This window comes from Salmo trutta, chromosome 1 (genome assembly GCF_901001165.1).
Source record: "Salmo trutta chromosome 1, fSalTru1.1, whole genome shotgun sequence".
Lineage (NCBI taxonomy): Eukaryota > Metazoa > Chordata > Actinopteri > Salmoniformes > Salmonidae > Salmo > Salmo trutta.
The window spans coordinates 74,580,130-74,593,582 of NC_042957.1; the positions used below are offsets into that span (position 1 = coordinate 74,580,130).

A 13,453-nucleotide genomic window follows, 5' to 3' on the forward strand; every position below is an offset into this window, starting at 1 on the left:
CTGCGGTATTGTTCCCACATATTGAGCCTACCATGTAGTCGTGTGGTGAGTTCCTGTTTGGAAGTCAAAAGGCTGGGTGTTTGATCCTGGCCAAGCCATACCAAGTTTTTAGAAAATGTGACTGTATGAGTCTTTGTTTTAGCACTCAGCATTAAATATATTGCACAGTGGATATTTTAAACACCACCTCCAAATATCTGACCTGTTGAGGAACTATATTCCCATTTTACCTAAAAACCTGCCAACTTATCGCAGTTACCTTTCGCCACAAGTTGAGAGTTAAGGTCCCTTCTGTAACCAATTCCCTACTGTTTAATGGTGTCAGTCTACCTTCTAAGTTCATGCAATTTCAATTGCCATGTTGTCTTACCTGAATAGATGGATGCTGGAGGTCTGGGGTCACGCGGCGATCAACATCGCTCACGGACGAGCGGTCCTGTGGGGAAGAGCGGTCCTGTGGGGAAGAGCGGTCCTGTGGGGAAGAGCGGTCCTGTGGTGGAAGAGCGGTCCTGTGGTGGAAGAGCGGTCCTGTGGTGGAAGAGCGGTCCTGTGGTGGAAGAGCGGTCCTGTGGTGGAAGAGCGGTCCTGTGGGGAAGAGCGGTCCTGTGGTGGAAGAGCGGTCCTGTGGTGGAAGAGCGGTCCTGTGGTGGAAGAGCCATGCATGTCAGGTGACTGTTGCAACTGTCAGTACATTTTTAGAAAGTAATGAAACTGCTATGCTGTTTTACCTGAGTGGAATATTTGACAAAATGTATTTGTCATATGCACCAAATACAACAGGTGTAGACCTTACCGTGAAATGCTTACTTACAAGCCATTAACCAACAATGCAGTTATTTTTCTTAAGAGTTAAAAAAAATATTTACTAAATTAACACAAAATAACAATAACGAGGCTATACTTCGCTCCGCAGGTAATATTACATTACAACAGAACGATTTGATTAGTATAATGTTAGCTAGTGTGGCAAAGAAGGGGGTCGAGTGATAAATGGCAGATATGTGAGGGCAGAACTAATAAACGGGCTCTGCCCGATCACTAAAATGGCCACCCCGATCAGAACTACAGATCACAAAATGGCCGACTGCCAAAACTACAATTCCCAGAAGCAAGGGGAACCCTCAGAAGGTGGAGCCGACCCACAGATAAAAGGTCAAGAAAAACCAGGAAGAGAGAGAGAGGGCGGGAAGGATCTATGAACCATAGAGAAAGAGACAATCTACATTGGCTGGATTTACCGTGTACGAGCTGGACTGTTTTGGACTTACCTGTTGGCGTTTAGACCTGGACCTACCGAGATCCAGATTTGTGTACCGAACCCTGCTATCCTTGACCTTACCTGCGGCCTGGGTGGACCAGGACAGAGAAACAAACACACAGGTACTGTCATGTTCGAAAGAACTTTCATTCTGGGCTGACTTTGGTGACAGTTTCCCACTTAATTTGTGACAAACGCTCCTAACTTTGAAGAGGTTTGCCACACTAGCTACATAGTTGTCTTTGTATCTAAGATAAAAGTGTAGTACAGAGAAACTATCGAGGTTAGCTAGCCAGCTACATTTTCAAACCGTCTACAACGCAGCCACTGCTAGCTAGCCAACTTTACCAGCTAGCAGTACTGTATCCTTTTAGTCAATAAGATTTTTTGCAACGTAAGCTTAACTTTCTGAACATTCGAGATGTGTAGTCCACTTGTGTAGCTACCAGGACTGACTTTGTGTTAGCTAACCAACGTTTTAATTACTTCTGCGTTATGAAAGGAACTAGACACGGACACGAATGATCCACTGGTAGTTTGTTGTAACCAAGTATTGGTGTTAACCGTGTGTTATTGGATGCTAGCATGCTAGTTAGCTATGGCATCATAGGATACGGTGCACTGGGTGGGTTCCACGGAAGAATACTGTACCAAGTTATCTAGCTGAATAAACTAAGTTTGAGCCTATTCCTGGAAACATTGAACCACTGTAGTTTACATCAATTATAATTTCTAAGTGGAAGTTGGAATAGTTATATTTGAGTGTTTCAGCGAATGGTTAGTGAGGGAGGCCCTGCTCTCTCGCTTCCCCAGTTGTTTAGTTAATTTTCATTCCAATCTCATTTGCATTAGCGTAGCCTCTTCTGTAGCCTGTCAACTATGTGTCTGTCTATCCCTGTTCTCTCCTCTGCGCAGGCCATACAAACGCCTCACACCGCGTGGCTACTGCCACTCTAACCTGGTGGTCCCAGCGCGCACGACCCACGTGGAATTCCAAGTCTCCGGCAGCCTCTGGAACTGCCGGTCTGCGGCCAACAAGGCAGAGTTCATCTCAGCCTATGCTACCCTCCAGTCCCTCGACTTCTTGGCGCTGACGGAAACATGGATTACCACAGAAAACACTGCTACTCCTACTGCTCTCTCCTCGTCTGACCACGTGTTCTCGCATACCCCTAGAGCATCTGGTCAGCGGGGTGGTGGCACTGGAATCCTCATCTCTCCCAAGTGGACATTCTCTCTTTCTCCCCTGACCCATCTGTCTATCTCCTCCTTTGAATTCCATGCTGTCACAGTCACTAGCCCATTCAAGCTTAACATCCTTATCATTTATCGCCCTCCAGGTTCCCTTGGAGAGTTCATCAATGAGCTTGACGCCTTGATAAGTTCCTTTCCTGAGAATTGCTCACCCCTCACAGTTCTGGGTGACTTTAACCTCCCTACGTCTACCTTTGACTAATTTCTCTCTGCCTCCTTCTTTCCACCCCTGTCCCTCTTTTGACCTCACCCTCTCACCGTCCCCCCCTACTCACAAGGCAGGCAATACACTTGACCTCATCTTTACTAGATGCTGTTCTTCTTCTAATCTCACTGCAACTCCCCTCCAAGTCTCCGATCACTACCTTGTATCCTTTTCCCTCTCGCTCTCCTCCAACACTACTCACTCTGCCCCTACTCAGATGGTATTGCGCCGTCGCAACCTTCGCGCTCTCTCTCCCGCTACTCTCTCCTGCTACTCTCTCCTCTTCCATCCATCATCTCTTCCCTCTGCTCAATCCTTCTTCCCTCCTCTCCTCCCTTTCTGCATCCTTTGACTCTCTATGTCCCCTATCCTCCCGGCCGGTTCGGTCCTCCCCTCCTGCTCCGTGGCTTGACGACTCATTGCGAGCTCACAGAACAGGGCTCCGGGCAGCCAAGCGGAAATGGAGGAAAACTAGCCTCCCTGCGGACCTGGCATCTTTTCACTCCCTCCTTTCTACATTTTCTTCCTTTGTTTCTGCTGCTAAAGCCACTTTCTACCACTCCACAAATTCCAAGCATCTGCCTCTAACCCTAGGAAACTCTTTGCCACCTTCTCCTCCCTCCTGAATCCTCCCCCCCCTCGCACTCTGCAGATGAAAGGTTGACGACATCCGATCCTCGTTTAAGTCAAACGACACCGCTGGTCCTGCTCACATTGCCCGACCCTATGCTTTGACCTCTTTCTCCCCTCTCTCTCCAGATGAAATCTTGCGACTTGTGACGGCCGGCCGCCCAACAACCTGCCCGCTTGACCCTATCCCCTCCTCTCTTCTCCAGACCATTTCTGGAGACCTTCTCCCGTACCTCACCTCGCTCATCAACTCATCCTTGTCCGCTGGCTACGTCCCTTCCGTCTTCAAGAGAGCGAGAGTTGCACCCCTTCTCAAAAAACCTACACTCGATCCCTCCGATGTCAACAACTACAGACCAGTATCCCTTTCTTTTCTCTCCAACTCTTGCTATCTCTCTCAGAATGACCTTGATCCAAATCAGTCATGTTTCAAGACTGGTCATTCAACTGAGACTGCTCTTCTCTGTGTCACGGAGGCTCTCCGCACTGCTAAAGCTAACTCTCTCTCCTCTGCTCTCATCCTTCTAGACCTATCTGCTGCCTTTGATACTGTGAACCATCAGATCCTCCTCTCCACCTTCTCCGAGTTGGGCATCTCCGGCGCGGCTCACTCTTGGATTGTGTCCTACCTGACAGGTCGCTCCTACCAGGTGGCATGGCGAGAATCCGTCTCCGCACCACGTGCGCTCACCACCGGTGTCCCCCAGGGCTCAGTTCTAGGCCCTCTCCTATTCTCGCTATACACCAAGTCACTTGGCTCTGTCATATCCTCACATGGTCTCTCCTATCATTGCTACGCAGACGACACACAATTAATCTTCTCCTTTCCCCCTTCTGATAACCAGGTGGCGAATCGCATCTCTGCATGTCTGGCAGACATATCAGTGTGGATGACGGATCACCACCTCAAGCTGAACCTCGGCAAGACGGAGCTGCTCTTCCTCCCGGGGAAGGACTGCCCGTTCCATGATCTCGCCATCACGGTTGACAACTCCATTGTGTCCTCCTCCCAGAGTGCTAAGAACCTTGGCGTGACCCTGGACAACACCTTGTCGTTCTCCGCTAACATCAAGGCGGAGACCCGATCCTGTAGGTTCATGCTTTACAACATTTGCAGAGTATGACCCTGCCTAACACAGGAAGCGGCGCAGGTCCTAATCCAGGCACTTGTCATCTCCCGTCTGGATTACAGCAACTCGCTGATGGCTGGGCTCCCTGCCTGTGCCATTAAACCCCTACAACTCATCCAGAACGCCGCAGCCCGTCTGGTGTTCAACCTTCCCAAGTTCTCTCACGTCACCCTGCTCCTCCGCACACTCCACTGGCTTCCAGTTGAAGCTCGCATCTGCTACAAGACCATGGTGCTTGCCTACGGAGCTGTGAGGGGAACGGCACCTCCGTTCCTTCAGGCTCTGATCAGTCCCTACACCCAAACGAGGGCACTGCATTCATCCACCTCTGGCCTGCTGGCCCCCCTACCTCTGCGGAAGCACAGTTCCCGCTCAGCCCAGTCAAAATTGTTCTCTGCTCTGGCACCCCAATGGTGGAAGAAGCTCCCTCACGACGCCAGGACAGCGGAGTCAATCACCACCTTCCGGAGACACCTGAAACCCCACCTCTTTAAGGAATACCTGGGATAGGATAAAGTAATCCTTCTAACCCCCCCCAAAAAAACGATATAGATGTACTATTGTAAAGTGGTTGTTCCACTGGATATCATAAGGTGAATGCACCAATTTGTAAGTCGCACTGGATAAGAGTGTCTGCTAAATGACGTAAATGTAATGTAAATGCTATATACAGGGGGTACCGGTATCGAGTCAATGTGTGGGAGTACAGGTTAGTCGGTAATATGTACATGTAGGTAGGGGTGAAGTGACTATGCATAGATAAAACAGCAAGTAGCAGCAGCATAAAAAAAAAAGAAGCGGGGGTCAATACAAATAGTCTGGGTAGCCATTTGATTAGCTGTACAGCAGTCTTATGGCTTGGGGGTAGAAGCTGTTAAGGAGCCCGTCAGACCTAAACTTGGCGCTCCTGTACCGTTTGCCGTGCAGGTAGCAGAGAGAACAGTCTATGACTAGGGTGGCCTGAGTCTTTGACAATTTTTAGGGCCTTCCTCTGGCATATAGAGGTCCTGGATTGCAGGAATCTTGGCCCCAGTGATGTACTGGGTGGTACGCACTACCCTCTGTGTGCCGTGCGGTCGAATGCTGAGCAGTTGCCCTACCAGGCGCTGATGTAACCAGTCAGGATGCTCTTGATGGTGCAGCTGTAAAACCTACTGAGGATCTGAGAACCCATGTCAAATCTTTTCAGTCTCCTGAGGGGGAATAGGTTTTGTTGTGCCCTCTTCACGACTGTCTTGGTGTGTTTGGACCATAATAGTTTGTTGGTGATGTGGACACCAAGGAACTTGAAGCTCTCAACCTGCTCCACTACAGTCCCATCGATTTCAATGGGGGTGTGCTCGGCCCCCCTTTTCCTGTAGTCCACGATCATCTGCATTGTCTTGATCATGTTGAGGGAGAGGTTTTTGTCCTGGAACCACACTGCCAGGACTCTGACCTCCTCCCTATAGGCTGTCTCATTGGGCTGTTACGGTCACCCTATTACCACCACACCGGCGGTCACGAGTCACGATGGCAGTCAAATTCCACATGACTGTTTAGTCACGGTAATTAGACTTCTCCAAGCTCTGATGCTGCTGATGGTCATTAGTAACCTACCAAACATACTAACTGCCTGGTACTCAGCACTCTATTGTCCCTCTAATCACTCTGACATCAATGCAATCTAAAATCTAATCAAACACTGAGAGCCCTTGAGATGTTTCTACACCTTGATTGGAGTACACCGGTTGTAAATTCAATTGATTGGACATGATTTGGAAAGGCACACACCTGTCTATAGAAGGTCCCACAGTTGACAGTGCGTGTCAGAGCAAAAACCAAGCCATGAGGTCGAAGGAATTGTCCGTAGAGCTCTGAGACATGATTGTGTCGAGGCACAGATCTGGGGAAGGGGTACCCAAACAATTCTGCAGCATTGAAGGTCCCCAAGAACACAGTGGACTTATTTTGGAACCACCAAGACTCTTCCTAGAGCTGGCTGCCCGGCCAAATTGAGCAATCGGGGGAAAAGGGCCTTGGTCAGGGAGGTGACCAAGCACCCGATGGTCACTCTGACAGAGCTCTAGAGTTCCTCTGTGGAAATGGGAGAACCTTCCAGAAGGACAACCATCTCTGCAGCACTCCACCAATCAGACATTCATGGTAGTGGCCAGATAGAAGCCACTCCTCAAATCAAATTTTATTTGTCACATGCACGTGTTCAGCAGATGTTATTGCGGGTGTAGTGAAATGCTTTTGCTTCTAGTTCCGACAGTGCAGCAATATCTAACAATGTCACAACAAATACCTAATACACACACATCTAAGTAAAGGAATGGAATTAAGAATATATAAATATATGGACAAGCAATGTCAGAGTGGCATAGACTGAGATACAGTAGATGGTATAGAATACAGTATATACGTATGAGATGAGTAATGTAATATGTAATCATTATTAAAGTGACTAGTGTTCCATTTATTAAAGTGGCCAATGATTTCAAGTCTGTGTATGTAGGCAGCAGCCTCTCTGTGCTAGTGATAGCTGTTTAACAGTCTGATGGCCTTGAGATAGCTGTTTTTCAGTCTTGGTCCCTGCTTTGATGCACCTGTACTGACCTCGCCTTCTGGATGATAGCGGTGTGAACAGGCAGTGGCTCGGGTGGTTGTTGTCCTTGATGATCTTTTTGGCCTTCCTGTGACATCGGGTACTGTAGGTGTCCTGGAGGGCAGGTAGTTTGCCCCCGGTGATGCGTTGTGCAGACCTCACTACCCTCTGGAGAGCCCTGCGGTTGTGCGTGGTGCAGTTGCCGTTTGGAAATTTGGCTTGTCATCTAAAACACAAACTTTTATAGATGCACAATCGAGAGCATTCTGTCGGGCTGTATCACCGCCTGGTACGGCAAATCCTGAAAAGTGAGAGGTTATTTTCCTGACACCAGAGCCCTCACCTCCTCCCTGTAGGCTGTCTCGTCATTGTTGGTAATCAGGCCTACTACTGTTGTCTGTAAACTTGGATGATTGAGTTGGAGGCGTGCATACCCATGCAGTCATAGGTGAACAGGGAGTACAGGAGGGAGCTGAGCACGCACCCTCGTGGGGGCCCCAGTGTTGAGGATCAGCAAAGTGAAGGTGTTGTTTCCTACCTTCACCACCTGGGGTTGGCCTGTCAGGAAGACCAGGACCCAATTGCACAGGGCAGGGTTCAGACCCAAGGCCTCGAGCTTAATGATGAGCTTGGAGGGTACTATGGTGTTGAATGCCGAGCTATAGTCAATGAAAATCATTCTTACATAGGTATTCCTCTTGTCCAGATGGGATAGGGCAGTGTGCAGTAAAATTCCTAATTAAAAGGCACCTGAAGGACTCTCAGACCATGAGAAACAAGATTCCCTGGTCTGATGAAACCAAGATTGAACTCCTTGGCCTGAAAGCCAAGCATCACGTCTGGAGGAAACCTGGCACCATCACTACGATGAAGCATGGTGGTGGCAGCATCCTGCTGTGGAGATGCTACCAGCAGCAGGGACTGGGAGACTAGTGTCATGACGTTGGCCTGTGGGTAAGGTTTATGACCCCCCCCCCATAAATACCTTTCCCCCTTCCCCTCTCTTACTGACCCTACTGAAGGACTGCTGTCCTGTTAAATATAGAGAGTCTGGGAACATCAAACAAATGGGGAAAGGAACCATATTTTGGTAATAAAACCAGTTGGAAATATGCTTGATAACGTAATGAGTATGGAGGTCAGTTCATTGTTATCTGAGACATTATGACTGATGACAGGATGACATAAACTGTACCTGAGAAAGTATACACCCTCTAGTTGTCAGAGTAACATGGAATTGTTATGCAATTGAAATGTTTGATATTGAAATTGTTTGTTAGGAGATTAAATGTAATTTTAGCTTCCAAATGAGAGATTTGGGTTTTCAGAAGGAAAGTGCCCTGCTTGATCAGTGGCCCAACCCTGTGAAGAGACAGGGGTTATAAACGATGAAACACCTCCTTCCCCCTCTCCACTATATAAGCCTTTTACGAAAAGATAACCGGGTAGTTCCAGTACGTGAGGTCTGCAGCCTCTACGTTAGAAGGACACATGTCAAGAACAGAACTAAGCCAACCTTGGCGTGAGCTATGGTATGAACTGGTATGAACTTTGAGCTTATTCACTACAGAAGTGATACTTCCTAGCCGTTGAGTTAGCAGCTGCCGCTGTCGACGTGGGCTAGGAAAGGACGGACGACGGATCCAGTCTAACAACCAGACGAAGATACCACCACGTATCCAATTTACCACCAGAGACATTGTTCCGAGTACAGGAAGATCTGTTGGCCAACCCGGCCAGCATCTACGACCAATCTACCGAAGCGCAGCTCAGAGTAAATATTTATTGCATTTTCCTTTTCCAAATGGGCGGTAATTTAGAATGCATAAGATAATGTATTTACGATAGCATAGCTGCTGTTTGTGGTTCCTAAATCTTCCCGCTCTTTCATTCAAGCCCAACCCCCTTTCCTTTGTGTAACCAGGTTCCGTCCACCGGGACGTTTTCTGTATGACATCATTATTCTGTGTATATGTAATTCTGTGTGATTAGTTTAGGTATTTAGTAAATAAATAATTAAACCCAATTTTGTATTGCTGATTCAACTTGTTAGCCAGGGTTTGTGAAGATAGCCAAGAATGTAGAACTTTCATTATGAGACTGAAAATAAGATAAGGGTTAATATGGACTGCTATCGATGTAAAATATTACTAAGTATTTTAAGAGTTTATTCGGAAGATAACAGCTCTATAAACGTTCTTCCGTGGTGCCCCGACTTTCTAGTTAATTACATTTACATGATTAGCTTAATCAGGTAATATTAATTACAGAGAAATCATTTTATAAGTTAGCATGTCATATCACTTAATCTGGCATAGCCAAAGACCCGACACTAGTCAGGATGGCAAAGATGAAAGGAGCAAAGTACACAGAGATCCTTGATGAAAACGTGCTCCAGAGCGCTCAGGACCTCAGACTGGGGTGAAGGTTCACCTTCCAACAGGACAATGACCCTAAGCACACAGCCAATACAACGCAGGAGTGGCTTCGGGACAAGTCTCTGAATGTCCTTGAGTGGCCCAGCCAGAGCCCGGACATGAACCCGATTGAACATCTCTGGAGAGACCTGAAAATAGCTGTGCAGCAGTGCTCCCCATCCAACCTGACAGAGCTTGAGAGGATATGCAGAGAATAATGGGAGAAACTCTCCAAATACAGGTGTGCCAAGCTTGTATCGTCATACCCAAGAAGACTCAATGCTGTAATTGCTGCCAAAGGTGCTTCAACAAAGTACTGAGTAAACGGTCTGAATACTTATCGAAATGTGATATATTAGCAAAAATGTCTAAACCTGTTTTTGCTTTGTCAGTATGGGGTATTGTGTGTAGATTGATGAGGAAATGTTGTCTTTGATTATTCTTTGTCTTCCTTTTGCTGTGGTAGTGCATGGGTTTTTCCCTGATGGGCCTCTCTTCACACTAGGGGCAGTTCAAAGAGAGAGTAAGCGAGAGAGTTCAACCACTTATTTTACACATGAAACCTTCTATTTAGGTCCGCTCATACAGAACTAGTAAAGGCTCCGTGGAGAAAAAAATGGTGCAATAAAAAAATAACTACTTTTTTGATTTATCAGAAGGGTGCTGCAGTACCCTTAGTCCCCTTACATCCCACGGCTATGGGCCTTACCCTTGTTGTGTGGCACTGCATTGTGCAACCTTGGAGTCCTCTAGATATTGAACAAAAGAGAACACTTATGACTAAAATACATGATATTCTCCTACAGTTCTGAAGGTGACTTGAGGAAACCTGGCATAAATACAGTATCATTACAATAATGTACCAGTCTGTACTTTTTCCTCACCGCATGTATAGAAAGTGGAAGAGTTATAAATCTTTTACCTTTGTTCTGAGATGGAGTTGATCTCTGGGGCAATTACAATGCTTCCACCCTGAGCTGTGATGGTAGACTGGGGATTGTAGGTTGGTCTGTGCAGGGGGAGAGAGACAGAGATAGGAGATAGAGGTAACCCTGTGTCCTCACCCTGCTACTACAACACAAGGCAAACACTGACCTCAAATACTTAATCAAAGTCATAGTCACTTTAACCATACCTACATGTACATATTACCTCAATAAGCCTGACTAACCGGTGTCTCTATATAGTCTTGCTACTGTTATTTTCACTGTCTTTTTACTGTTGTTTTTATTTATTTTCTTATCTATTGTTCACCTAATACCTATTTTTTTATTTCAAAATTGCACTGTTGGTGTAAGTAAGCATTTCACTGTAAGGTCTACACCTGTTGTATTCGGCGCACGTGACAAATAAACTTTGATTTGATTTGTTCCCCAGTAGGTCATCATTATAAATAAGAGTTTGTTCTTAATTGACATGCCTAGTTAAATAAAAGGTTACATTTAAAAAATAATGTTATGCTTCCTTCCTGTTGCGGATCTTGTGCAGACAACCATTTCCCTTTGTTGCTCCTAGACTTTTCCACTTCACAATAACAGCACTTACAGTTGATAGGGGAAGCTCTAGGAGGGCAGAATTTTGAAGAACTGACTTGTTGGAAAGGTGGCATCCTATGACAGTCCCACTTTGAAAGTCACTGAGCTCTTCAGTACGGGCCATTCAACTGGCAATGTTTGTCTATGAAGATTGCATGGCTGTGCGCTCGATTTTATACAGTGGGGGGGAAAAGTATTTGATCCCCTGCTGATTTTGTTTGTTTGCCCACTTACAAAGAAATGATCAGTCTATACTTATTTCCCTCATTAAAATGCAAATCAATTTATAACATTTCTGACATGCGTTTTTCTGGATGTTTTTTGTTGTTATTCTGTCTCTCACTGTTCAAATAAACCTACCATTAAAATTATAGACTGATCACTTCTTTGTCAGTGGGCAAATGTACAAAACCAGCAGGAGATCAAATACTTTTTTCCCTCACTGTACATCTGTCAGTAACAGATGTGGCTGAAATAGGATGTTAGGGTGAGGTTGATATAAGATGACAGTTTGATTCTCGCTTCCTCTTTTCTTCCTACAGTACATGCTCTACGCTTGACTCCGTGCCCCTAAGCATTTTACATTTGTCATTTAGTAGACACTCTTATTTAGTGACTTACAGTAAGTGAGTGCATTAATTTTCCCTAGGGGTGAGCAAGGTAAGTTGTCACACGGTTAAGTTGTCAAACTGTTCATACCTCCAACACTAGCTACTTTGTGTGACTACATGTTCTATAGTCAATGTGCTGTTCACATGTGGTCAAAGTCACTAATCTGATGAGAACAAGTTTCTTATTTTTCCCCTTCAAAGTAAAATATTGGCACTTTACATTTTATGCAAAGAACTTTTAGATATTAATGTTCAAAATTACAATTTTGCACTGAGTAGAGCAGACAGTAACGTGTCTTTTGATACTTTAGCTGCAGTCCTAACTTTGAGATTTAGCCAACATTAGCACACATGCCAGTTTGGGGCAAGTTGTCTCAATGACCTTGGGGCAAGTCTTCACATGTGACAACTTGCCCCAGTATACATAGACAAAGGACATGCTCAAAAAACATTGATATTGTGTAATCAGCTCTGATAATAGTATTAAATGTTACTGTAAATGGATTATTATACACTGCTCAAAAAAATAAAGGGAACACTTAAACAACCTAATGTAACTCCAAGTCAATCACACTTCTGTGAAATCAAACTGTCCACTTAGGAAGCAACACTGATTGACAATACATTTCACATGCTGTTGTGCAAATGGAATAGACAACAGGTGGAAATTATAGGCAATTAGCAAGACACCCCCAATAAAGGAGTGGTTCTGCACGTGGGGACCACAGACCACTTCTCAGTTCCTATGCTTCCTGGCTGATGTTTTGGTCACTTTTGAATGCTGGCGGTGCTTTCACTCTAGTGGTAGCATGAGACGGCGTCTACAACCCACACAAGTGGCTCAGGTAGTGCAGCTCATCCAGGATGGCACATCAATGCGAGCTGTGGCAAGAAGGTTTGCTGTGTCCAGAGCATGGAGGCGCTACCAGGAGACAGGGCAGGAGATGTGGAGGAGGCCGTAGGAGGGCAACAACCCAGCAGCAGGACCGCTACCTCCGCCTTTGTGCAAGGAGGAGCAGGAGAAGCACTGCCAGAGCCCTGCAAAATGACCTCCAGCAGGCCACAAATGAGCATGTGCCTGCTCAAACGGACTCCATGAGGGTGGTATGAGGGCCCGACGTCTACAGGTGGGGGTTGTGCTTACAGCCCAACACCGTGCAGGACGTTTGGCATTTGCCAGAGAACACCAAGATTGGCAAATTCGCCACTGGCGCCCTGTGCTCTTCACAGATAAAAGCAGGTTCACACTGAGCACGTGACAGAGTCTGGAGACGCCGTGGAGAACGTTCTGCTGCCTGCAACATCCTCCAGCATGACCTGTTTGGCGGTGGGTCAGTTATGGTGTGGGGTGGCATTTCTTTGGGGGGCCGCACAGCCCTCCATGTGCTCGCCAGAGGTAGCCTGACTGCCATTAGGTACCGAGATGAGATCCTCAGACCCCTTGTGAGACCATATGCTGGTGCGGTTGGCCCTGGGTTCCTCCTAATGCAAGACAATGCTAGACCTCATGTGGTCGGAGTGTGTCAGCAGTTCCTGCAAGAGGAAGGCATTGATGCTATGGACTGGTCCGCCCGTTCCCCAGACCTGAATCCAATTGAGCACATCTGGGACATCATGTCTCGCTCCATCCACCAACGCCACATTGCACCCCCGACTGTCCAGGAGTTGGCGGATGCTTTAGTCCAGGTCTGGGAGGATATCCCTCAGGAGACCATCCGCCACCTCATCAGGAGCATGCCCAGGCGTTGTAGGGAGGTCATACAGGCACGTGGAGGCCACACACACTACTGAGCCTCATTCTGACTTGTTTTAAGGACACTACA

The 13,453-nt window shown here is 46.7% G+C and overlaps 1 protein-coding gene across 4 annotated transcripts in view; it reads right to left on the bottom strand.

The window, feature by feature from the left end:
• Positions 1 to 13,453, bottom strand: part of LOC115207668 (B-cell receptor CD22-like) — a 63,211-nt gene that overhangs the window by 368 nt on the left and 49,390 nt on the right. For all 4 annotated transcript variants that reach the window (XM_029775012.1, XM_029775003.1, XM_029774994.1 and 1 more), the window contains 2 exons: positions 10,407 to 10,493; positions 371 to 641 (listed from right to left, as the gene is read on the bottom strand). In XM_029775012.1, coding sequence (XP_029630872.1) covers positions 371 to 641; positions 10,407 to 10,493 — 358 coding nt within the window. The remainder of the gene's footprint in view (positions 1 to 370; positions 642 to 10,406; positions 10,494 to 13,453) is intronic.